This window comes from Lepisosteus oculatus, chromosome 7 (assembly GCF_040954835.1).
Source record: "Lepisosteus oculatus isolate fLepOcu1 chromosome 7, fLepOcu1.hap2, whole genome shotgun sequence".
Lineage (NCBI taxonomy): Eukaryota > Metazoa > Chordata > Actinopteri > Semionotiformes > Lepisosteidae > Lepisosteus > Lepisosteus oculatus.
The window spans coordinates 34,310,357-34,337,216 of NC_090702.1; the positions used below are offsets into that span (position 1 = coordinate 34,310,357).

A 26,860-nucleotide genomic window follows, 5' to 3' on the forward strand; every position below is an offset into this window, starting at 1 on the left:
GGAGCCTCACTGTCCTGTCACTGATGCGGGCATTGTGTCTGCTGGCAGTTTCAGCAGCAGTACGCGTGGCAGATCTGAAGCGATCTCTTAGATGGATCAGTCTATGTGTTGGTCCTGCTCTCGTGTGGTCACTTGAGGGTGACCGGATTTTAGACGGTCAGTTGTCCTGCCGGTCTGCTTAAACCTTCTCTGCAGTCGGGGCACAGTGGATGGGCTTACTCCAAAGTGTCTGGAAACACTGGCACAGACATGCCTGCCTGCAGCATGCCAATGGCCCTCTCCCTTGCTCCTGGTGACATTCGAGGCATTATGGAATGCACAGCAAACTGACTAAGTGTGGCTTTTTTCTTGCAGTGACCTAAGCTTTGAATTAAGGCCTTTATAAAGGTGACCTGATCAGGCATTGTTCCACCTGGACCTCGTTGGGTAAAATTGTACCTAACGAGCTTTCGTGTTATTGGCAAGTTGCAATACCTCACTGCACAAGCTGTATTGCTGGTCAGAGAGCTTAAAGCAAATGGACAACTTTTTGTGAAAGTACATAAACTAAACAGTAACTGTAGTATTCTCATTCCGGAAAATGTTCCGTTTCTTTTTTCCATCAGTAAACAGTATACAGTTTATTCAAATTTAGCATAACAACAAATATACAAAAAGGCATAAGGCATACCTTTATAACATACTGTACCTTTTATAACACACACCCAAAAATGCAGGATTCACTGATGTTCCTGTTTAAAGATTACACTCACTTTGGATAGAGACAATCCAGTTTATTAATGAGGATTGAAGCCAAAGTGATGGGCTACATGATCACATAATGGCTAAGCTATTATTATGGTTGAAATTAAAGTGAATGGAAAAAACCCTGGCATTGATTATCTGCTTTGAGTTAGCAGGAATACTGCTCAGTTTGGATTCTGAAAAGCAGGAAGTGATGGTTATTTGACACAAACCAGATTTTCAATTATGATATCTCCAGTGATGAACTGACCACATCCACTCTTATTCTGCAACATCAAGAGGGAAACATCCAGGTATCTGCACAGAATCCCAAGATGGAGATCGCCTGTCATAAATCAACTGAAAGAGCCAGAGTGTCAGAAACCTGTCTTGTGGGGAGGCCACTACTCCTGATGGTGTCATGACCAATCACCACCTGTGACGGGTTAATGTAAGAATTGCTGTGGACACAGTTGCAATTCCCTCTTAAACCACGACAACTTAGCTAACTAAATATACAGCTGCAGCCAGTGCTGTCTGATCTGCAACTAGAACAAATGTAGCTGAAAGTACTGTACCTTGTAAATTCTCTTCTGGACTGTGTCTGGCCAAGTGTCTAATTCCAGTGTGTTTACATTCAGTGATCACATTATAACCCTTGTGAAATCATCTTTATTCCAAACAAGCGTGTTGTCTTGAGAGCTTATTAATGTTGGTGTAATTGTATGAGACTGAATAATTACAATGTTCTCCCTCAAACAACAGATTACTCTTTCCGACAACAACATTAAAGAAGCAAAGGAATTTCATGACCAACATTATCTTACTTTTATAACTAACCGCATCAGACCAACTTTACCAAACCAAATTTTACCGGTTTCTCAGTGCAGATAAGGATAAAAAACTCTTTACAGAAAAAATTGTTAACACATCCACTACCTCCTCTAATCCTGATCTAGTTGTTAGTGTACCCTCAGACCTTTCCCTTTCCAAGTATGAGAAAGCGCTTTTTAGCACAGGCCTCACTTTTGTACCAATCCCCAAGACGATGGACATCCCCCAAACACAAGTTGACCTCAACCACATTTACTGCAGGATCTGTCTTTAAGCAGATTTTGTTGATGACACCCCTTCATTGGCATCTGACAACAACCGGGTTATCAATGCATTAACAACATCAATCCTAAACAGAACTGTTGGACCCCCCCTTCCGGCCTTCTCCCATCAGTAGATTATTTCATTAATTAATGCAACAGCCAAGCTCCCAAGATCCTTTCCACACCCAGGAAACAGGGGTATAACGTCACCTAAGGAGAAATTTAGGCGCTGCAACCTCTCCGCATAAGAGTCAATATTGCCATCCAACCAGCAGTCAAAGGCGGCGTTTTTGTCGTGTAGCAAAAACACCTACTGTATATATCAGTGAAGCTGTCAGACAACTTACCAACACTTCTGCCTATAGTCCTCTATCTCAGGATCGTACCACTAACTACCAAAAGGAAGTGGTATCAACCACTTCTCTTCTTATCAGCAATAAGGAACTCCCCCAGGAGGCAAACCATCTCATCGTTGAACAGCCTCAGGTACTGTATCTCAATTTTATCTCCTTGCCAAAATCCTAAGCTGAGTGTTATAGTCAATGTACTGTATATTGACAATATTATTTGTGTAACAGCAAAGGCTTATTATTTAACTGTAACTTTGTACAGATAATATATCTGGCACAGCCTAGACTCCCTCATTCCAATCTTTGGGAATATGTCTGAAATGGGCCAATTGGACAAGCAGCATGTCCAGACTAACACAAACCACGAAATTGTAAATTGGGCCCATCTTGATAAATCCTCTAATGGAGTGTCCAATACTCAGTGCCTCTTTTTGTGCAAATCCAAAGAGAGGACTCATCTAGGTGGTGTCCTAGCTGGAAGTCTTCTCTCAATCATCAAGTTGACCAACTAGCAAAGTGGGGAAAATTCACCATACCTGAAGACATCGTAGCCAATGATTGACAGTGATTATTTTAGGACAATTAAACCTTGGTCATTCTCACTTTCTCATGCTGAGTTCTTAACTGAACCTAATTGATCAGTTGACTGCAATTAACTTCAAAATGCACGAGAATACATTGAGTCAATATGCAAATAGAATTCTACCCAAGAATTTCTCTGCAACATGAGAAATATTGTGACTGTGAACAATTGGAATTTCACCTGGAACTGGAATTAATACAGTTAGAGAAGAAGAAAATGGGACATGGCTGCAATGTACCAAGATGTATGATATATAACTCTAGAGTTTCACAATAACAATAGTTATAATGTAAAACAATGTGTTACAGTCAATGTATTATAACAATGGTGCTGTTAATGACTTTGGTTTCATTGAGTGAATAATCAGCCATGCACATCAAAGCAGATTGACACATATACTTACACATATACTACTATTTTATTTTAGGTTGTTATGTATGTTTATTGTTGTATTAACAATATTGAATACCATATACCTAGAATCTGATATTGTTTTTTTTAATTTGTACCCATAATAACACCCTCAAATTACTGTTTTAATTTCTAATTGTTGCAGTAAATTCAAACCATCATATCATTTTGTTAGCTCTTTATTTTATCCAATGGAGACTGTCACCGAAGCAGGTTAAATACAGTGGTTTCACTGAACTCTGCTTGAACTTGAACTTAACAACAATATACAGTAATTGCATTGTTTACCACTTCAAACAGAATTATATCTTTTCATCACAAGCTCTGGGAACTGAGTCCACTGGTATTGAGAAGGGAGTTGTGTAGTCTGATACTACACCATCTCTGACCTTGCTGAAATGAAAATAGCAATTCTCTGTTTAGCACTTAGTTATCACAGAGGCTGAAAATTGAGAAGTGAATCCCATATGCAAAGCCCCATATCATACATTTTAGTAATAAAGAGAAAATATTAATATCAAAATCATGCAAGTTTTACAATAAAACCACTCATTAAAAATTGGGGGTAATTATAAAACTGCCTGGAGGTATTTAAGGAACTTTATTTAATAAAAATGCTGAACTGCTTGAGCTGGTTCTGCTGAACAAGGATTACAGATATACCTGTATTAGTTTAAGTGATATTTTCTGAAGACATTTATAAGTAGAGTGCCAAAATTGTAGTCATAAATCTTTGAGCACATCCTTTAAGCAGTGCTATTGACTATGCAAAGCTGTACAATAACCATCTTGTGGCACTGGTTCAGCTGTGCCGAAATTGATGTGTAATATTTTGCTTCAATATGTACTGTAAAACCTAACAGTTGCTAAGTTTAGAAGTCAAATGTAACTTGTCTTTTCAACTTGATTTTTGTCTGTAAAGCTGTGAAAACTTATTCGATAGATCTAAGAATAAATGCTATTTTCATAATCTACACACAGTCTAAATTTGTGCAGGAAGGTTAATTTAAGACATGTCCCTTCAAAAATGTGACTTGACTAAAAGTGAGAAGAAATAACTGTGGATATCACATTACTGATTGAAAGAAGTATATCTGTATAAGAAACAACAGAAATGTATACAATATGTATAGACATCTTTATTATTATTACTTTTGCTACTTTAAATAAATAAACTAGTATAAGTACTCTGAATTTGGAAAACCAATATATGAAATGTACAGTAAATAGGTTAATTTTCCACTGTTCTTATTTAAAAAAGCAAAGAATCATATCCATCCATGAGGGCAGATCTCTATATCTACAGTATGTTATATTCAAGAGAAAACGCACATACAGTAATGTGAAAAATAATTAAATAAACTGAAAGAAAATTAATTCTAAAACCATACAACACAATCAAAATGCCAGACCAGAATACTGTGTACCAGAATACTGCCAGACCAGAAAACTGTGATCAATTTTGGTAAGGGGCTAGATTCCTGGTCTAAAAATCATCCACAGGGATATGATTCTAATAAGTGTCGGAAACAGTAAGGAATCAGTTCCTATTTCCAAAATCCTGACAGCAGGCAATACATTTGAATAATAAACTTTGTTTTGCCTCTTGAAGATCTACAGTTCTATTCAAAGTAAATGCTCTTTGAGCTGCTAAAATAATTTCAGAAAATTGAATTTATTAACTTTGTGACTTTTCTCACTCTGAATTTGCCACGGGAATGGGTGAACTAAGTACTGTAGATAGTAACACTACTAACTTTATTCTACCCAATCCAAGTAACTCTTGGCCAGGTATTTGTGCTTGCACATGACATATTTTGGTAAGAGTAGAAAGGTAGTTAAACCTAGCTTTAAATCAGTGATTGTCATGACTATGGAGCTTATTCTGCAAACCAAACAAAGAATTCTTCTTTAATTCTCCCACATAGACAATGTATAATTCAATTAACAGGTTTAAGGGGAATCTTGGGATGCTCATCTTGAAAATGAATACCAAGTTCAGGATCAGTCAAGGGGTTTTATACTCTCTCAGGGAGAGCCCAAAAGCAAGTCAAAATTAATTTGGATGGATATTGCCAGGATAAGGTCTGTTGGTAGATGCTCGGTTTACTGCATGCAAGCCACAATTTATTACTCATGGCTGTAACTGTCCAATGCCTGACACTAAAGAGGTTTGTCTTCTTATTGCTAACACAAAAGAAAGAGACCGTCTGTGCAAATGTCTGGGAGGAGATATGTGTGGTCTCTACAGCTCCTAGGTCACTGTCAGATTACTATTAACAGCCAGCTGGAATGATCGACAGTAATAATAACAACAATTTTGTTTTTACAGTAACAACTGCACTTGTAAATACAGTCCAGTGAATCTTTTCTAAACTGGCTTCTCCACTAATACAGCCCTACTGTAAGAATATGATTTGTCTGTTAGACAAACAACTTAGGCAATTTAATTTTTGCCAAATTAGAATTTACCAATTTACGGAGAGCACTTTAGATTAAAAAGCAATTAACATTCTGCTCTTATCTAGGCAATGTTTTTTTTCCTAAACAGCCGCAAAGTGCTTAATAACTCATACAGTAGCTGCACCCAATTAAAATGAAAAAAGAGAGTGGTCTTGTGATTTGTACTCATTTAATTCCCTGTTGTTCTGAGGAACATGGCTTTTTAAAGTATAAACATGTTCTAGGCACCCATGGCACTTTGTGTAATGAAATGCCTCCAAGTCCTAAATGCATTTTCCTAATTTGTACTCATGTCAGCTGGCCTGTGTATCATCATTGATACTCAAATGATACCTTGGTTCTCTTTGGTAAACTTAAGGTTACTGAATAACACTTGTATTGAATCCTTTTTTGATGTACTCTGTTCAAGATTAAAATTTGTTAACTCTGGGTTTGTGGAAATATAACAAGAAATTCCATTATGGTCAGAACTCAAACTAAGCAATCAATTCTTTTAGAATACTTAATGAAAAATAAAGTACTATATAACTCATCTTTTTGAGAATGTAGATGGAATCATGCCAGTATCTTATTAGCAGTCTGCTAGGTTATGAAGTAGGGCAGTATGTTTTATTTATTTCACTGTGCCAGTGGGTTCTTTTTAAGTTACATTACCTCTGTCAGGCTAATTACAAATAAAAAATGTATAGACTTCCCAAATGTTTTAAACAAAGAGCTCTAAATCTCAGTGACCCTGGGGTGGAATGCTTCATTTCTATTGGCGTGAAAGTGACGGTGGGGGGGTTAATTAGCACTTTGCCTTTTGAAAGTATTTAAAATATGAGCTGCATGAAGATTAATCAGACAGATGTGCCTTGAGCTACAAGAACTATAATGTTAAGTATAAAGTTTTAACCTTTGGGGTTCAATGAAATCAACAGATTTGTGTCCAAGATAAGCTGAGCAAATGTACTGCCTCCTAGGCAAAATGGGAAAGATGAAAAGCCAGAAGATAGAGAGGCGTAGTTTACCCCACATCTTTGTACTGTGACAACCACAACCTGGAGGGCTTTTCCAAATGTAAATTCATTTTATTTTAGTGCTAAACATAGTGAAAATTAAATTTGTCAGTGTGGATTGAAAGGTGAAAGTTCAGTTATTATGTTGTCATTTTGCTTTGAGAGGTGAAACAGTGTCATTTACACTAGAAATTACATGAAGTGCATGGCTGCATCTTAGCGTGGGAAGGTATGTCAAACATAAAGCAGAAAACCAGTAATGCTGAATTGCCCCTTTGGTGCAGGGACCAGTGCACGACAGCCGAAAGTCCAAAAACATCCAACATCACAAAATAAATCCCACACACAATGAGCTATTTTATTAAAGCAACAACTTCAGAACAAGCGTTAACTTTCAGTTGCACCAGTGACTTTCTTTAAAATAACCAGCATTAAAAATAACACACATTAACTGACATTAGTTGACAGCAGTTAAAGCTCCCTGTAGATACACAAGCATTAGGTTACATACTGTATACAAACAACAATGTCATAATCACTGAAACTATGTGAAAGTGGATCAATAACTAAGATCAGGGGGCATGGGGCCATAACAAAGGTTGTAGGAGTATGGAACAAATTACCTAGCTATATTGTCTAAGCTGATACCCTGGATTCTTTATAAAAATGGCTGGATAAGATCCTTGAACTAGTTAGCTATAATTAAATGGGCTAGATATGCCAAATGGCCTCCTCTCATTTGTAGTTTTTGTGTTCTTTTGTCACCATTCAAAACTATTTACACCTAAACTTTGGATTGTTAGATGTACAGATCTCAACATAAGACAGTATCTTAAACTCCAGGAAAATAAAAGCTAAATATGCATTAAAGATGTTAAATGACTGTCTCTCACCCTCATTCTCCCATTACGTATTGCAGGCCCATCTTCTGCCAGTCTGAGCACAAACAGGTCCATCTTATACTCTCGTCCTCCACGGATACTGAATCCAAAGCCTTTCATACTCTTCTCCAGCTCAACTGTGAAATAGTCGAAGTCCTTAAAAAAACACAAAGTGTGATACAGAAACCTGCAAGTACTGTTTTATAATCTAAAACTTACAGTATATTGCACAATGTCTATGCAGCCAATATGTTATTTAAAAAGGAAGATACATTGTTATTGCTTTTAATCATAATTTGTTTCTCATGTGCACTATTCTGTCCTCCTATTTTCCAGACTGCCAGAAATGCAGGTGGTTTACAGATAGCTCTTGTTAGGCGCTCTCCAACATATTAAAATTCTAGCCCAGTTTCAGGCTTCCACAGCAGTGACCCAAGACGGTTTAAAAACTAATTGAGTCTCAAGGGCTAACACTATTTAAAACATGCTGTAAAAGGCCTTCAAATATCCTTTATACATTTAATTTCTTATAAATTTGCTATATTTCCATTAATTATTTATGCTTCTATTAAAGACAGTTAAGTTGTATCAGGCTACAAAATAATTATGGATTGTAATCCCCACTAGATAGGAAAGGCTTTCACATACAGCAAATGAGAGTGTTCAAGCATCCATTTGTCAAGCCATAAATTCTACATTTGCTCTCAACTGCCTTTTTCTATATTTGTGTACTAAAACATGGATTGCACGCCTCTTGCATTACTGAAGTCATCTGTGACTTCCCAGTTTGTAAGTGCCACCTTACCTGTGGTTGCCTGTAGTCTGGTATTGGAAACTGTCGAGCATCTGGGGAATGCTGGCGGTAGTCGAGGAGCGGAGGGTGTCGATAGTCTAAAGTGGGTGGCTGTCGGTAATCTGCTACTGGAGGATGCCTGTAGTCCACAGGGGGCTGCCTGTAGTCTGTGAATGGGGGCTGTCTGATGTCTGGCTTCACATCTTGCCTTGCTTTTACTTCTGATCTGTAACTAAGAAGAAAGGAAAAAACAAAAACAAATCTTAACTTGCAGTCAGCCATAAGCCATGCTGAGAAATATTTTGTTAGTACATGGCAGGAGATGGGTGTTTTGGCGTTTGCTATGTAACACAATTACAGTTACTCAGCTTTCATTGAAAACTGCACAGGCTAACTGGAATGGTTCATTTTGTTCTGCAGACCCCCCTGGATGTCTTATTTCCCTGACATTTTCCTTCATCCCTGGGGCAGCCATGCAAGCTAGCACAGGCCATATGAAAATCTTTTCACTGGAGGTTGTATAAATCTTTATCCTTGATGGACAGAAAATTTAAAACCCAGTAAACTTTCAATCAGCTGCTGTTCTGAAATACAGAAATCCTCTTCTCCAGAGTCATTACTGCCCATGAACTGGCAGATTGACAGTGGTGAAGAACTTGTCCTTTACTGTTGCTTAGTTGAAGTGTTAAACGTAAAATAGTAAAATATGCAAGAAAGAAAACAAGCTCATGTTACTTTCCCTTCAGGATTGATTTTGTGAGCAAATTCAACAATAAAAGTTTTCTAGATTTAAAGGGGCTTTTTACCGCAAATTAGCTTTCAGGCTTGTTTAAGCACTTAAAGTAATCAAATGAAATTGCCACATTCGGCTTCTCATTAATCAACTCACTATCAGCAAGGCAGTGCTTAAATCTTAATTCAGAACGCACACTTGTAATTGCACTAGCCTTCTACTTTTATGGTACAAGCATAAAATAGAGCTGTCAAACCAAAGTCTGAAGGTTCACCTACAGATGCAGGGAAATTGCAGGGATTTTTCACACAATGAATTTTCATCACTGTTTACAAATCATATGATGTAGTAAAGAGGCATGGGATGATGTAATGGGGTTTGTAAATCAAAAACAAAGAGGAGTAAACTAATATAGGAAAAAAAAATAAAAATGCAGATGAAAAAATTCTGACACACCCTTACATACAATATACAATATTGGACAACACCGTTTACAATAAATCATTTGGTATACAGCATAATGTGTTGTAAGAAGCAGTAGATGGAGACAAAATGGAGATTCTTGTCTGAACCACATTCCCCAAAGAACAATGTGGAATGGCCTGCCATCCTCCTTCACCTGACCAATTGTTGGAAGACAAGTAGATGACATACAGTATAAGAACCGGGAAACAGAGGCCCTTAAACAGATGCCAACCTTTGCTATCTGCTGCACCAAAGGGAGAATGAAGCAAAGAGGTGGCTTTCAGACAAGCCTGTAAACACATGTGAGATTTTGAGAAAGATTTTTTTTGCATTTTGGAAAAGTGACTTTTATGGATGCCAGCAGGCAGCTTAGCCTTTAGAGGGACATTTGAAAAAGTGTAGCTAGAAATTGAACAAAGCTCAACAAACATCTATTTTGTGACTGGACTTTTATTTTCTGGAACAGCAAATACAAAATAATGCTTTTTCTTTACAGCTGTATTTTGTGTGTCTGTTTTACCCAGACGTCCCTGCTTGATTAATGAAGATTGCCAGGTTGCTATTCACTTGATTGAAAGTGGCCAGAATTTGAGAAAGTTGCCGGGAGAATGAGATGTTCTGGTCCCGTTAAGGTTTTAACCTCGGTTCCCGTTCCCGTTCCTGTTTCCTCTCCGCCGGTTCCGACCCGGCCTTCGTGTTTTTAGTTCCTTCTTCTGATGGATCTCCTGGTTTTGGACTTACTCGTGTGTTTTGGATATTCCCTAAGGACTACTCTCTCGGATTGTTCGCCTCGGCCACACCTCCCCCGTGCACCAGCGCACCTTGGACACGCCCCCCTGTCTTCTGCCCCGTATTCCTGCATGGCGTTTCCCTAGTGTTTCCCCACTCCGTCGGATTGTGTCATCCGCATAGGGTCCGGAAAGAACTGTTCGTTACATGTTCTGCTTCAGCAACTGGCAAACTAGACTAGATAAGTCAAAATACTGGCTTTGTGAGGAGTAGATCACAACCTGGAAGGTTATAACACTTGAGTCTTGCATCTATCTGCAGTGTTTATAGCATGAGAAATTCCTAAAAGACTTAACCCATGCCTTATCAGAATGATGATGGTAATGTTCACATTATCACCATTTTCTGTGGGCCAGAGAACATGTTTTATTTACATGAGTCATGTTTTGCATTGACAGCCTGAAGGAAAGACAATGTTTGGAGATTGTGGTGGTGAGCTCTATTCTGACTATTGCATTGTTGTAGCTAACCAATGGGGGTTATGGAAGATGTATTTGTGTAGGGGGAATCCCTTTAACACAAGTCTGCATTGGCAATTTTCCAGACGCCTTGGGCAACTGTTGAAAAACTTGTTAATGGCCTATTTTGAAGACTCTGGAGGTTTGTTAAACTTAAGTGATATGAGTACTTGAACACCTCTGCCTATTCTGTATTATTAATATTTAATACAGAACTTTCTTTCAGTATCCCAAGGCATGTTGTTGATTTCATTCGTAGTAAAATGTCTAAATAAAATATCAATGTAATAAATCAGACTTTTCCCTTTTATTGTCTAGAATACTTTTTACTTCATCATTCACTATACTTTTGCTGTTTTAATATTGAAGATTTTATTTTTAACCTCAATGAAATATCCCTTTCCATCTCATCTTGTTTTTGTAATATGCCTGATTTTTTTTCTTTAACTTTTAATTTCCAAAACTTCAGAGTTCCTTGTACGGTGCATACAGTAGTAGGTGGGTGTTTAACTGGTCAAATTTACATGAGTCATGCCGATGAGCTCTAATAAGGACATTTCTGTGGCTGCGAACATTGATTTGACATAGGCAAAAATCAGAATTATAAGTTGTAAGATGATTCTGTCTCCTAAGTGTTGAACTGTGGCTAAAGCTAATTAATAGGCAGACCCATAATTCATAGAACCAACATATTTAAAAATATGATAAGCTATCTGTATTAAGCTGATGGGCCCTAATAAGGGGATAGATATTTTGGATATGGATTAAATGTTTTTGGCATCTTTATGATTAATTGATCCTGATTGACAGTGATACATTCAAAATCAGCCCTTTAGTGAGGGAGTTGCAATGATTTTACTTGTTAAATGTCAAACCTGGTGCAAATCAAGGAAAAAGAAACACAGAACCCAATATATACTCCTATATTCCTATCAAGATAATAATACCTTTGTGCCACTGGCAATCTTCCCAAGATTGATAGAGAGGCCAAGTAGGATGGTCTGGACAGGAGTGTGTGGTAGCTATAGAACTCCATTTGTAGTGACTGATGGCAACCTGACAGGAGGGTGCTGAACCAATCAAGTCCTGGGACCTCACTTTTTTAGCAGCACAACACATGTCTTTATGCTGGCTGTTCTGCAGGATGAAATTGTGGATGCTCCACTCATCTCTAATTAATATTTGTGGGATGAGGTGGGGGTGATGTGAAATTTAAGGCTCAGAGATCAATGTGCTGACACATGCCTGTCCAGGATCTACAAGAGGAGTGACCCAGTACCCCACACAATAACTCGTACACGAAATATGCCTGATAAACAAAACCACGTTGGTGTAGAAATGATATTGACGCTCTCTACTGGCACAGTAATGGTAAATAATTAAAATATCAATAAGAACTTGCTGATGGAACACTGCAAATAAAAATATATATTTACATGATTCCTTCGATTTTATCATTAAATAAAACAATAAAAACAAATGCACAAAACTGCCTCCGAACAAAAACTGCTGAATTAAAATTTACACAATACCCCTTGCACAAAATAAATGGAAAATTGAAAGATCTCTGCAACTTCACAAGTGAGAATGAGAAATGGGTGCCTTTGTGACTTGCCCTTTGCTTCAGCCGGTTGAATACTGTATGCTTATTACAATTCAGTGGGTTTTCAAAGTATTTCGGGAATCCTTTAACTTTTTGCAGTCAACTACCCTTCACACCCCTGGCATGATACAATGCCTTGCAAATATGCAAACCCTATAGATGAAAGTGATCATAACACTGAACATATTCTTAATCATGAGGTCCTTTCCACAATTCTACTGTATACTTTTGTAATATGTTCTGTAGGATATTGTGGAATCCACATCACAGCGACCTGGAGCTGGTCTCTGGGCCTAATTCATCCCTACCCACTAATTCTCTGGTTACTGGATAGTGATCTGAATATGCACACTGTAACAGGGAAAGCCACTGGAATAATGGCTCATTAACCAACCAATCTGAGTAGAACTGAAGTGCCAGATGAACACTGTAATAATGTTAACATATGGAAATAAGTAAGATGGATACCATGCGATGCAGTGCTGATTCTGATCATGAAAAAAAAACTTTCTCAAAGAGAAACCAGAGAAGTAGGTTACTGTTACTATATAAAGTATTTAAATCAGGAGTCTGAGTTTTTTCCTTTTGAAATACTCGGCGTGGATACCATGCTGCATTACTTACTTACCTGCTGTCGTGGCCTTGCAGCTGTGGAGGAGGGGCTGGTGCTTGTGTGACAGGGCTCTGCTGGGCAACAGGGCTGGGCTGGGCTACAGGACTCTGCTGGTTGATGGGGCTGTGCTGCTGGGCCATGGGGCTCTGCTTCTCTGAGCTGGCTGCTGAGGCTGGGCTGTTCAACTCTGTACCACAGGCACATTTCACTTCAGAAACGCAGGAATGAGCACATACGCCTTTCAACCAATCACAACTGATTTTGAGATAGGGGAATCTGATGTACTTCCTTGACGTATTCTACGGAAGTGAGAATGGAAATTTTGAATTTTGAAATTCTTTAAAAAAATATCCATCGATTTTCAAACCTATTCTTCAAATTAAGGATTGCGTGGGAGCTGGAGCCTATCCCGGCAAGCAATGAGAGCAAGGCAGGATACAGTACACCCTGGAGCGGACACCAGTTCATCACAGGGCAGACGAAAACACACATAGACCCACACATATGCACTCACACCCAAGCCACATTTTCCAGAAGCCAGTTAACCTTCCATGGTTCTTTGACTATAGGAGGACACCAGAGCACCTGGAGGAAAGCCATGTGAACATAGGGAGAACATACAAACTCCACACAGATAGCACTTTAGGTATGGAATTGAACCCAGGGCCCCTGCTCTGTGAGGCAGCAATGCACACCACTGTGCCATCATAATATTACAAGTATTATAGAATGAATTAATCTGATTACAATGATAATAACAAGTGAGACTACAGCAGATTTCCCCAAACAAAATTTTCTTTGAACCCACAAAATAGATGTATACAAATAATGATTACTTTGACTTTAATTTCTGACAAATACCTCCCTTATGATAAAACACTATTACAATCTTATCAGTATTAATTGATTTCTAAATTCTTTAAAGGCATCCCTATAATAATCTTCATTGTATAATTATTGGATAATTTTGAAAACAAAATAAGATTAAAATCAAGATTTTTCTGATTGTTGATTCTCAAGCATATCACCATACCCTTCTTAGCAGAAGTGAAAATTATCCTACTGAGCAGTCAAAATCCATCCAACTAGAGCAGTAATTACTTATCTAGGTCACATACATTTTTACAACATTAGATTATGATACTCGGCTCTGGTCGGCTATGGAAATTAATGTATTGAATATGTAAATAAAGCAAGGGGATAATTCAAATAATTATATTTCATGTATATTTTTAAGTGGGCTCAGTGCAAAACCTTTTTTTAAATCTTTTTCTTTATTTTCCTTTACAAATAAAATCCAAACCTTTTATGGAAGGCACTGAAAATTAGATACTATCATTTGTACTGCAAAACAGACTCGACTGGAGTTAAAAAAATGTTAAAAAATAACATGACCAACTTAATGAAATATTCAACATTATAAATGCCACATTTTTATTTAGTGTCGACCTACAGTATTTACATTATTTTTTCCCACAACTTTAAGTTTCACTCAATATCTATAAAAAGGTAAACAACACATTTTTTGCAACATGATAGCAACTATTACTTTCAGTGATAGTGTGGGCATAACAGTTGTGATTAAATTAATAATAACAATCCTCAAGACTTCCATAACACTCCATGTATTTCAATACATTACGATATAAGGTACAAGAATACCTACTGTAAACCGAAACACCAAGTCTGTGCTCTCACATGAAAATTGAAAAAAAAAAAAATCCAATAGATGACTCACCTTCCTGAGGGATGATACGCAGAGTCACACTCAGGCCAGCATCCTTAATCAATTTCACAATGTCGGCATGAGGCATGTTAATGATGGACTGGCTGTTCACCGCCAGGATCCGGTCTCCCACTTTCAGCTTCCCGCAGCGGTCTGCTGGGCTGCCTTCAATTATCCTTCCAATTTTGTGGGGCACAGCTTGGGAGGACACAAGCACTTGAGAGCACACTGACAGACCTGAAGAACTAGCTATTCTTTTGCTGCTGTTCATGAAAAGCTTTCTGACTCGGGTATGAATGATTCAGTGAAAAAAATAGAAAAAGTAACGATCTCTGATGCAAAATGTTTACTCAGAGCAACAGAAGCATTTTCAACAGATTGTGAATATTCAGACAAAAAATACACTGAAATGTAGCTGTCTTCTTTAATATAATCATTCTGTCTCAGGTGTCTGTTTTCCCAGTTTGCACTCTTCCTCTGTTTAAGATGTAGTGTGTTCTCTCAGTAGTTCACTTAACTACTTTAAGGGGAAATGACAAAATGAGGACTGAAATATTCACCAGCTTGCAGCTGCTTATTTAGAAAAAGGACAAAAATATTCCATAGATAATGGGGCAATAAATTTAAAATTACTGCAGGATCAGTTGTATTTTGCTGTATCTTACTTGAACTTGTTCGAATATAATTGTAATCAAAGCTTTTAAAAGAGTTACCAGAAGACATTGCTGCTAGAAGCTGCTTGGCCAGCTTGAAGGAAAGATATTTACTAATATCTTCCTGCTCATGCCCTTTGATAAAGCAGACAATCAACAGGTCCATCTATCAACTACAAACCTAAGTTTTACACAGAAGACCTGTTTCCGACAGCTCTAACAGGCATTGTTGGTTACACTGTATACTCTCCTGGCATGGGTCAGACAGCACCAATTAGTATGCCTAACTTATTAAGACCCAGGTCTTTGCTGCAACACAATTACCTGCATGGTCTTGAAAACCTTATCGTAGCTAATTGGAGTTTATCACACTTCTCAGTCACCTACATGAAAATGAGGGCAGGCAATGGCACTTGGGAACAGAACATGCACACAGACACTTCCTCATAGCATTTTAACTCTTGGGCTTCAGCCAATTTTTGAAAGGTGCTTGGCACATAATGGAACAAAAAGCAGAGAATGTCCTACTTTGTTCAAGGTGAAAAGGAAACTAAGACTTTAGATAACTTGTGAACACATACACTTAGATAACTTGTGAATACATAACTCACAATTAGAGAAAAAGGGTACTAGCAAAATACTATTATCATCTGTACTGTTATTATACAACTTCTATGGGTTGTTTCATATTATTAAGGAAGATATTATAATTACGTAGCCGGAAACAGACCTCTTTATAGACCAATGAGTGGGTGGTTTGGTTTAGGTCTCAGAAACTGCACTTGGGAGCTGAAGTAAGCAAGTTTAGGGTCTAGCGGGGGTCTAGCACTAACCCTCAACATCTTCACAACTACCCCTACGTACAGTAGAAGCTCTTCATACAGTATATCTCTGGTGTGTGACAGGCGTCACAAAATGCTATATGCAACAAACTAAACACTTTATGGGGAAATCAATACAGAATTAAGTAGCCACATAATACTAGCATATGTACAAAAACACTCTGACTTACTGATGGTAGAACCAGACTCAGGTCGATTCAACGAACTTATGATGACAAAGCCAAAGCCCTCATTCTCTTTGCGATGAATAACAACATCATTGGTTTGTAGACTGTGGGATACGAAGCCCTCTGGAGATGAAGTGCCAGCATTGGGCTGATGTGTATTGTTGGGAAAGGTGGTTGCAGTGAAGTCACTTCTGGGAGAGCTGTGCTGTGTGGAGACAGACCCAGGGCTCCTGCCATTCTCTGGACATGGCTCACCTGAAAAACATTAAATGGTGTGTTTCACTGCAGAGCCACTATTAACGTTGACCAAAAGCCATGTAACATATGATATGATATATGCTCTTTTTTTCCTTCTTAACTGGATAGTTTATCTACAAACTCTAGAAAGGACAAACTAGAAATAACAAACTCTAGTCAGGACTATACAGTATAACACAATAAAAAATCTTCAAGAGTACTGCATACACATAAACCAATGGACATGCATGTAAAAATAAAACTATTGGTAAAATGAAAAAAAAAATGCATTTAGTTCCGATTGGGGGTGTGTGGAGCAATGTAGCAAAGTTTTCATTTCTGAATTAGATTACACTACTCAGAAGTCTTTGGACAAAGGCCAGAGCTATTGCCTAGCTTTCAATGGGCTAAGAGGCAAGAAGGCCATGGGTAAGGCAAAGGGTATTTTAAATGATTTACTCAGGTTAATTAACATCACTAAATCTTGAGGACAACACTATTAAAGTCAACACTGACTAGGCATTCCTAGGGAGGTTTTTAGTCAGCCTCCAAAGGAATTGACCACAGCACAAATTACATTAAGATAGAGAAAGGAGAGTAAGAAAATGAAAGAAGGAAGCTGAATGGGCTCTAACCAGTCCAGGAACCATTTTCTGACTAGACTATTTGAGCATTATTATAAGAGAGCTTGCAGTGTTATTATAAGTAATTATTCCATATTGTGAAATCCTTAGGGTAAAAACATTCTCTTTAATTTGTGTAAATTTGTGTTTTTAGGAACAGAGATTAAGTCCTGATTAATATACATTGTTTTTACGTCACATGTTTTCTCTCTTTGCCCTATTTTAATTTTTGTTATTGAGTATTTGGATTATAGGAGAAGTCTGGATTACATAAATGAGTTAGGAATTAAGCTCTGATCGCAAATAGTTGTTTTAGTGAAGTTGCTGTGTCAGAATGTAAATATTGTGTAGTTGTGTTAATTATTGTCAAACTATACCTGTTTGTCCTGTCAAGTTTAAGCCTTAATTATTTGTTTTAATCAAATCTGTTGTGGAGAATAAAAAATATACTGTACTTCTTGCATAACACTCTGGTTATTTCCTGACCTGCTATTTTTGTTACAATATAAAATAAGAATATGACACCAAAAAGTCTTTTTTTTTTACATTAAGCACCACCCTTACTTACAGCAGGGGGAGCTGCATCACAGGTTCAAATACAACAGTAATCACATCCCTATCAATCATACACCAATAAATGTGAACAGGTGATCTTAACAGAATAAACCGCATAGAGCTAAGAACCAAATAAATGATGGCTTTCAAATAAATACTTTCAAGTATGCTAATAGACTTGCAAGCAATGCCCCAAAAGTAAATGTTATGAAGGTTTGGATTATTTCAGGAAGCTAGTGATTAAGAAAATTAATCATTTAAGTTTGATGTGTATATACTGTAGAAGGTCAGAAATCTTTCAGTGATGTGATCCAGTGATGGCATGATACAACTCATTTGTGGTTTTCAATTTCAATCCAAAGCAAACTTTATAGCTAGAGACAAAAGAAGAATCCATTTCCCTCCTGTCATGTCTTTACAGGAGAAAAATTCTGATAACTGGAACAGATGAAGAAAGAAAATTGCCTGACTGCCTGTCACAAGCCAGGGGCTAATCTAAAATAAAGTATTAGGTCTGAATAATTACTTAAAGTATATACCATGTGCTCATTACACAATGAATAACTGTCATCACTGCAAAGAAAAATAGGAAAACTGATTAATCTAAAATAAATGTGACTGAAATGTTTGATTCCTTATATGTGAAAATTGATTCCTTTGTAATAATAACAACTGTAAGAAGAATTTATTCTTGCAAAGCAATTTACAATATGATTATGGATGTTAGATGTCCACACAATCATACACAAAATCACTAATGTTACAAAACAATGACATGAATATACCTCTAAATATCAATCAAAAAAGAGCCAAAATATAATTCAAAGAGCAAGTGATTTTCTTTGTGGACCAATCTGCATTGCGAATGATCTGTCAACCCAACCTCTTTCATTGTGAATGATTTAATGTGCAATTTATGTTAATTTTATATTTATTCTCTCTGGGTTACACATTGTCAACTTGATTTTAACTGATGACCACAATTTAGTTTTTCCCCAATGTCCAGGCACTACACGCTGCAATTCCCAGTGGAATATACAGTAGAAATGTCATTTTAATATTTTATTATTTTATACATTAATACAGCTGTTCCACAATACTGCAAATGCACCTTTTAAGTGAGTACAGTTTCAGTGACAGTTGTTTTTCTTTAATATGGTTTCCCACAATACAACTATCGTACATTTTACAGGTATCATCTCAGTGATACCAGTCAGTTAAAATGTGATCAGAAATACAATCTGTGCTGGTTTTGAGTGTGAGCAGTCTCTCACAGTTATTAGGTAACATGTTTAGCACTCATGGTTTAGGTTATTTCCATCAGCAATGGATATTGTACTATCATAAAAACTCTTAATTTAGAACTGTAAATTTTACAAAGTCCAGCTGATGTGCAAGACAATATCCACACTAAAACTAATCAGTCAATAATCATTTAGTAATAGCTGAGCTTTTAAAAATGTTCTAAATGAGTGTGCTACTTCTTATCAATAAAAAGTGCTCATACAGTATGTAAGGAATGGAAATCACTTTCCCATCTGTAGAGAAGAAACATACTATGTACAGCTCAGCTTTAACAACATAATACAGGGAACATCAAGTTTCCAATTCGCAGAAATTCAAGGCAAGGTTGCATGTAACTTCAAATGCAAGAATAACATGATCTAAAAGTAGAGAGGTTGTGTATTCACCACAAATAAAAAAAGACAGCACTTCAATATCTGATCAAAAACAAAAAGGAACAGAAAGAAACAACCTGTCATGGGTTTGGATTTATTAATGCATGTTTGGAAAAACCTTGATCTTATCTTGTTTACAGATTATATACTCCTGGGACTCCATGTTTACTGTGTCATTTCACTTGGCAAGGCAAACCCATTTAAAACTCAATCCAAACAGAATTTTTGTTGCAGAAACAAATACATTTTATTTCATGTTATGGTAATTCAGTGTCTGTTTTCCTGTACTTTGCCTTCATTACTGTGTTCTCTTCCCCACTGAAAGCTGATGTTTGGTGAGCGTTCTGGTGCACTATGGCTGCCGTCGCATCATCCAGGTGGGGCTGCACATTGGTGGTGGTGGAGGGGAGTCCCCATTACCTGTAAAGCGCTCTGAGGGGAGTGTCCAGAAAAGCGCTATGTAAGCGAAAGCAATTATTATTACTATCATGAACAAAAGTTTGCACACTCTCGTGTCATTTTGATTCAGAGAGGAGCAGTTCTGTCTTCTGGTACACCAACTAACTCCCAAGAAAATTGTGGTTTTCCATTGACGTCTGAAGCAAAGTATTTTGCAGTATAAAGATAGGACACTTAACAGTAATCTGAGTAAAAGAACTGACCATAGCAATCACTCTGTTAATGATACAGATAAGCTTGTTCAGGTGTCTCAAAGGATTGTAGGCCAATTATCAAACCCATTTTCTCTACGTTTTCCAACAATTAATTCAGTGAAAGACAAAAACCTCTTAGAACAACACCAGTATTTCAAGACACAGAAGTGTACTGTAGTTAAGGATTTCTTGTGTTATTAACACAACTAATGAGTTCCATTTTCTCAACAACAAAGCACCTATTACAAAATAGCATGAAAATCACAGCAATCCCATGAGTTAAATGCAACCATTTCATTTTCTAGACTTCCTAGATTACCAGTTTTAGAGTTATTTCAGGCTAAAAATACATTGAATATAATTATTTTTTTAATCAGTCCCAGTTCTTTATATAAAACACACAAACTAAAATCATTTCCCCAGATAATACAAGACTTTCAAGATGGATGAGAGAAGAAACACATTTCCCATATGTTTTATATTATCTAGAGTGTTTTACAGAATTCAGCAGCACTGGATTCTGGATTCTGGATGGCAATGCATGGTACACAATGATGTACACATACTGTACTTCCTGGGTTACGTAAGGGTTCTATTCCGCAAGACTTTTTCTCAGCAGTTGCATGAACAAGCATAGAAAATTACCATTCATGGTACTATAGCAGTCTCCCTTTATTTTCCCTAGAAATGTGTCAGCAAGTGAGTTATGCCGGCGTCACAGTACATGACTCAACACGGCTTCTAATTGGAGAGCACGTCAAATTTAACGACTGCAGTTGGAGAATCTTGCTGCCTTTTCTGTCCTAAAGGGGGTTAAATTATACGACAAGGAATTGCAGGGGGTGACTAACTACACGATTCCCTTATGACTTTTCATCACAGTTCCAAAACTCATATTGCGCCGTGAAAGTACTGCAAGGTCGCCTCATTTTGTCAGCCAATCAACATGGAGCACACCGGAATAAGGAGAGGAGCACTGCATGAAAGTACACAAACAACAAACACGAAACAACAAACATGAAACATTGAACAGACATCTCCAAAGGTCGACGAGCCTCTCCTCCATTTGCACAGTCCAAAACACTCGCTTTCCTTCTTTCCTTGCAGCCACCATTGTTCTTAACTGTTTGTGGGCATTTGTATGCATTATACTTCCGGTTGACCGCTCATTGGCTGTTGACAGTCGCAGACACAAGAGCCCAACCCTACGATTTGCGACTTGCTACGAGAAAATCAAACCAGTTTGATTTTGTCATAAGAGTTGCGGAGTTGTAGGGGCTGTTAAGAATGCTATGACTGAGGGCATGCGCTGCGCCTTTCTACAACTGATTTTCTTACGATTATGTAAATGAAGGCTACGACTGAAAATCGTAGGAAAATTTGTGTAGTGTGATGCTGGCATTAGGAGGAAGTGCAGAGCAGTACTGGAGGCTCACCAAAGTTTACTGTCCTTTAAATAACAGTTAGCATGGATGGGGGTACAGGGCAAGAGAAAAATGTAGCAGCAGCTAGCAGTCCATGAGACAAAAAGAAGGAAACGTCCCCTGTTTATTTAGGGGGAGAACAAGAATAAAATGGAAGAGATTAATGAAAAAAGGGGTTTTATCCCATCATTAAAATAAAGCAGCATAAATTTAGAAATACACAATACAATAAATAAACTAAATACCTTTTAACAAATGTATACAGTGCATTTCATTGTAGTGTAGATTTACCCTACACTGACTGGTAATTAAACACAAAATAAAACAAAGAGTAAATAACAATAATAAAATCACTTGGCCACATTTCCCATTGGCCCTTACCAATCATGGCCTCCTAATAATCCCCATCTACGAATTGGCTTCATTACTCTGCTCTCCTCCCCACTGATAGCTGATGTGTGGTGAGTGATCTGGCGCACTATGGCTGCCGTCACATCATCCAGGTGGATCCTGCACATTGGTGGTGGTGGAGGGGAGTCCCCACTACCTGTAAAGTGCTTTGAGTGGAGTGTCCAGAAAAGCGCTATATAAGTGTGAGCAATTATTAATTAATATTATTACTTACGTAGGTGCTTCCCATGCTAGGATTTCAATATGATTACTTAAAGTGAAGAAGATAGAGATGAGGTAATAGTGTTCATAAGTAAATAAGTAAGAGATAATAGATAATGAGATAAAGAATGAGATACTGTAATATGCAAAGTCTGAAAAAAACTGAGGTGTAAGACAGAGTCCTGGTATTTGTTTGTGGAAACCATTAAGTTTTCTCTGTGCTATTGATCTTTAGAAGGACTATGCCACACAGTTTGCTCTTCATGCATGTGACTTAAACTCTTGTGAAATCAATCCATCCATTTTTAATTACTTTATCCAGTACAGGGTCAAGGAGGAGAGAGAGCCTGACCCAGCAAGCAACAGGCAGGGTACACACTGGAAGGGATGCCAGTCCATCACAGAGACAAACAGGCACACACTCGCACAAGGGCCAGTTTTTACAGAAGCTAAGTAACTTACACGAACATGGTAAGAACATACACAAATTTTTACATAAAGACAAATTTGCTTTGTCGAATCTTGTAACCCAGGGTGGTGCGATTAAACAGAACAGACCATTTGATTGCAGATCAATTTGGCTTTGTAGTTCACAAACTGGAGAGTCTTTTATTCACTTACCCGTGCCTTGCACTTTTCTTTTCACAGTGAGATTGACCTGTCCATTTCGCGCAGCACCATGCATAAGGTCGATGACATATCTGTGAGTTTTTCCAGCCACAGGGATTCCATCAACAAACACTAACTCATCTCCAGGACGTAGTCTTCCATCTCTGTCAGCTGAACTTTTCTCAATTATTGCGCCAATGAGAATCTGTAATGTTAACCAATGTAAGCCTGTCAGCAGTAAACAATACTCTCCCTTGTGGAGTAACAAGTGTTGACATGGATTTCAGACTGATGGCATGCTGGCTATAATGAACAACTGGTAGAAAAAAGACTTATGAGCGGGGTCACACAGAGACATATGGATAGGCAGTACCTAGAATTCTAAAGCAAATAAAGGATGCAAAAGTGGCTCATGGTGGATCTTTTAGTGGCTTAATTGCATGTAAACTAAAATCAAGATAAAGCATGGCATTTTTTCAGGAACAAAATGTGAAAAATAGAAATTATACTCTAATGACTATTCATTTAGTGTTATATCGATTGTGGTATTTTGGGCAATGGCATGTACAGACGAAAACCTTCTTAATGGAAAGCACTGCAGACAATAATACAATGGACTTCCCACCTTATTTGTTTCTGTTTTTATACATTAACAAGGTGTAAGTCTAAATGACTCTTTTAAGGGGAATATTTACTTACTGGCTGTCCTGGCTCATCTCCACCCAGTATCCTGAAGCCAAATCCAGACTTTTGTCTCCGGAGATGAACATCCAGCTCTCGGTACTCAAGTCCTAGCATTAGGTGAGAACATAAGAAAGACCATTGGCAGGAGGAAGACCTGACATCCATACATGCAGATACAGATTTCATACACACAGTGGACCATGCAAAACTGCTGTGAAGTGCCATATCAATTTCAGGAAAAAAATATATAGTAGAAATATACTGTACTATATGTAAATAATCAGTTGTCACAGACCCACCTAATTAAAACTGTATTTTTGTTAATATACCACAAAGTTTTTATGCTCAAAAAGTATTCAGTTAGGACGATTTTTAATATAAGTATGGACACATTCAAAAACAATATTAATGCAAAGTATGAAAGTCAATCATATAATCATTTCTAAAATGTTTTCATTATATTATTTATTACACTTGTTTTATCCAAAGGGTACAAGCTCCATGAGCCAATTTAATTTAAAGGCATACTTTTATTTAAAGTATTAAGCAGCCTAAAATATTTTAAAACAAAAATTGAACTATCCTACACTAAATATGTTTAATTCACTGCACATGGCAGCACACGAGAGCCACTGCTGAGGCAGCTCTTAAGAGATTCACCAATCTATTCCCACAGATGAAACACAGAGCTTTTGATGATTAAATCCAAATCAAACCAAGAACCAAGTGATTAGTTATCTGCATTAAGACTTAAAATAAATTTATATGCAGAAAAATGTAAGTATGGAAAACAATCTGAAAAAAAATGAGTGCCAAAAATATTATAGGCCTGAGTTTAAAATGTAAGGTGTCAATGCTCGATGCTTCCTATGAGTGATTGGGTCTCTTAAACAATGTCAAACATAATTTACAACTTAATTTTCTGTTTAGTAATGTGAAAACTGTGTAATTATCGCAGATTAAGAAAGGAAAAAAACTGTTTGACTTTCTTGTGCACTGCTAACTGCTTCCATTGTATACCTGGATATACTGTAGTGACTTAAATGAATATTGAATTACGTATCACAATATTAGCCGCAGAGCATCTTACTGCAGTGATTGACTGCAGCAGAGACAAAAGGTTGACATGACAGATTATAGTAGTAGAAACATATTTTTGCAACTAAAAGAAGCTGTGAGGGAAATTTGTTCCAGAGTAACGTTTTCAAAGCAGTGAGTGCTTAACTTCTATTTTTTTTTAATATAAATATGTTTCCTGGCAAAACGCATTGTACTGTATGTTTCTTTGCTTTTTGTCTTGTTTTGTGATGGTGTTGTTTAACTTGAGCCTAAAAAGTAGGCATAGCCAGTGAAATTTTGGAACAGTTAATTGTCAATGTAGCAAACTGTTGCGCAGTGAATTGTCGCACGGTGAGCTGTCTCACGGCTACATGTCATGCTTCAATTGAATTTAGTCACATTTAGCTTGAAAGTGGAAAATGTGTTGGAAGCAATTTTGCAAATAGATGTGTGAGTTAAAGCTACTGTAAGTATCCCAAGTAGTTGTTTTCTTCTGGGACTGACAACAGTCACACCTCACAAAGACACAAAAACGTTTTAAGCACAAATCGTGTATGCAGGATGAAGCACTAAACGTGTCAATTAAAATTTCTCTATTTAAATCCCCAATTGTACAGTTAAATCAATTCATATATAGGACTATATTATTGAAGGCCAGTTGCATTCTTCATCCCATGTAATGTCGCAACTAGAAATACACTTTGACTAGGTTAACTTAGGCCTGAAAAAGCATGACACAAATGAGAAAACACTGACTCTACTGATATGTCAATTAACTGGAGCAAGAGAAATGCCAAATTATTTTGTTTTAATTTTCATTTGAATAGTGAAGACTCATTTTACATCACAACAATAATGGACTCCTGCTCCTATGTTCCTGGTTAGTTCCTCATATACAGCACAAACTATCAAAAAATAAGGAAACTACTGTATAAGCAGTATGTTTAGATTTGCCCATGATTTTCTTTACTATCCGTGATACCTAGTAGAGCAGAGTTTAAACCACTAACTTAATTTTTTATTGTGACAGTAACATTCAGGTTCACAGAAAATACTAATAACTAAAATTCACAGACTGTAATTCACAAAGGCCATTACTATGCAATATGGAAAAAATGGAGCAACACAAAACAAAATGCATGTATATTATTAGCAGATGAACAACACAGACTAACTGAAGTTCTACAAAACAGCTCTACAAAGGAAACAACAAAATGGCATTTAGGGTTACTTGCCAGTAGAATCCATTCGAAACGCTGTCCTTGGAGGGCCTTGCTCTGAATAGAGAAATTGAGGAACCATCCATAAAAAATTACATGTATACAGCAGTGGGCCAGAATTCTATGTTATAGACAGCTATGATTTACGAAGGAAAATACAATCAAAATACCATAATACCATAATTAAATACCACTTAATTTTTAGAGATTAAGTAACTCCATATTCAGTCTTTATACTGTAGTTATGCAATAATAGAAATACATTGAGACATGGCCATATACGGTACACTGAAGGATCAAAAGTTTAACTCTCTACAGCTGAAGATTTAAATTAATCTTACACGAGTGCTCTTTTTTAGAAGACCCCAACCTTCGTGTTGAGTTGAAAATGAAGTGTCGCCTTCTAATAATGATTTAACTGATCCCGTTTGAGAAAAATGATAAAGAATCATGCTAGTAAATATCTATGTTCATGATATATTACATTATTTACGACTGAATTCATATCTGCAAATTTCCCATATGGGTTTTTCTAAATTTGGATTGCTACAAATACAGTAACAATAATAAAAGGATAAAAGCTTGCAATAACATGGATCAATTTAAAATTGTTTCATGTTTTTACGAGCAGAAGATCAGTAATAAAGATGCACTGCTCTTTTGTTTTTTTTTTCTTCAGTTTCTATTGCGTTCTATTTCGCATAAAATTCACATTTGATCAACATAACATTTTCAAGAATGTACACAAATCAATAATGATAACTCAAAAGCATTTCTGGCCATCCTTTGCTTTGGTTATAATTAAAATATGCTCTATGGGTACATAGTGCTCTAGCTCAGTATGGAAAATCTAAATCTGGAAATACAAGTGCTTTGAACAGCTTGCTAATTCATTTTATAAGCTCACATGGCCAGAAATACTGTAGGTCTGTATCACCATTTTGGTAGAGTGCAATGTCTTAGGAATAGCTTTGTTTATGTAAATTACACATGCCAACTGTTCAATCGAACAGCCAGGAATTCAATGTACAAACACTATGCATTGACAGTATATTAAAAAAAAATCTAAATAATAATGATATTAATGTAATAAATATTGTTGAGATGTGAATTGCCAGACAAATAAATAGCAATTAGTATTTACAAAAAAATGCAAG

At 37.0% G+C, this 26,860-nt stretch overlaps 1 protein-coding gene across 21 annotated transcripts in view; it reads right to left on the minus strand.

The window, feature by feature from the left end:
* The window catches only part of magi2a (membrane associated guanylate kinase, WW and PDZ domain containing 2a), a 396,131-nt gene that overhangs the window by 19,203 nt on the left and 350,068 nt on the right, over positions 1 to 26,860 (minus strand). For 18 of the 21 annotated variants that reach the window (XM_069192436.1, XM_069192435.1, XM_069192434.1 and 15 more), the window contains 8 exons: positions 25,719 to 25,760; positions 23,440 to 23,531; positions 22,753 to 22,945; positions 16,352 to 16,603; positions 14,699 to 14,884; positions 12,976 to 13,147; positions 8,312 to 8,531; positions 7,519 to 7,662 (listed from right to left, as the gene is read on the minus strand). In XM_069192436.1, coding sequence (XP_069048537.1) covers positions 7,519 to 7,662; positions 8,312 to 8,531; positions 12,976 to 13,147; positions 14,699 to 14,884; positions 16,352 to 16,603; positions 22,753 to 22,945; positions 23,440 to 23,531; positions 25,719 to 25,760 — 1,301 coding nt within the window. The remainder of the gene's footprint in view (positions 1 to 7,518; positions 7,663 to 8,311; positions 8,532 to 12,975; positions 13,148 to 14,698; positions 14,885 to 16,351; positions 16,604 to 22,752; positions 22,946 to 23,439; positions 23,532 to 25,718; positions 25,761 to 26,860) is intronic. The other 3 variants (XM_069192438.1, XM_069192437.1, XM_069192432.1) reach the window with 1 other exon arrangement.